The 652-nt window shown below is 39.3% G+C and overlaps 1 protein-coding gene across 1 annotated transcript in view; it reads right to left on the bottom strand.

Moving 5' to 3' along the window:
* The window catches only part of LOC119593829 (RNA-binding protein 28-like), a 7,007-nt gene extending 6,426 nt beyond the window's left edge, over positions 1-581 (bottom strand). The window contains exon 1 of the mRNA XM_037942859.1: positions 418-581. Within this exon, the coding sequence (XP_037798787.1) occupies positions 418-556 (139 nt within the window). The 5' untranslated portion in view covers positions 557-581. The remainder of the gene's footprint in view (positions 1-417) is intronic.
* Between the last annotated feature and the right edge of the window lie 71 nt (positions 582-652).

The raw sequence follows: 652 nt of genomic DNA, 5'->3' as shown, positions 1-652 counted from the left end.
CTTAGCATAATGCAATGATTAACCATTGTTATTAGATTATTTAGTATATTCACCAACAAAACTCATGGTATATCTCAAACCCTCTTTAGGTTTAGGGTCCATATCGTCCGTAATGATTTTCAGCTCTGACTAAAGACTACTATTGAAGGATCCTATATATCATGAGCCATTCATGATGTATTTAAGTTAGCATTAAGAGTCAAGATCACCTTGAATGAAGACAGGGATATGTGCTGTGAAACTGAAACTATTTCGTAAAATTATCAGTATGGTGACTGAGGCTTAGTAAGACTTGCAATTTCCTCATTTAAGACCTTTTACAAGATTTGCACCAACTTACGCCTTACAAGAGACAACATGCAACACTCACAAAACCACGTCATTTCTCCGAAAATTACAACTCTCCCGCATATTTACCATTATCTCTGACTAGATGTGATCTGACCACTGGTCCAATTTGGCCGAAATAGTCATTAATTGGTCTTCTATACGCTTCTTTCGGCAATTGCGTTACAATTACCGACGTGGGCTCGCTTCTGTGACCCTCCATCGCCATGCTTGTTTGTTTACTTCCCGCTGCCGTTCGCATCGGGAATCCGGATGCGTGGATCGGCCTTTTAGGAAAAAAAAAGAAAGAGAAATCGGTCTTTTA

The sequence above is a fragment of the Penaeus monodon genome, chromosome 32 (genome assembly GCF_015228065.2).
Source record: "Penaeus monodon isolate SGIC_2016 chromosome 32, NSTDA_Pmon_1, whole genome shotgun sequence".
Lineage (NCBI taxonomy): Eukaryota > Metazoa > Arthropoda > Malacostraca > Decapoda > Penaeidae > Penaeus > Penaeus monodon.
This window is presented reverse-complemented; position numbering and strand designations above follow the sequence as displayed.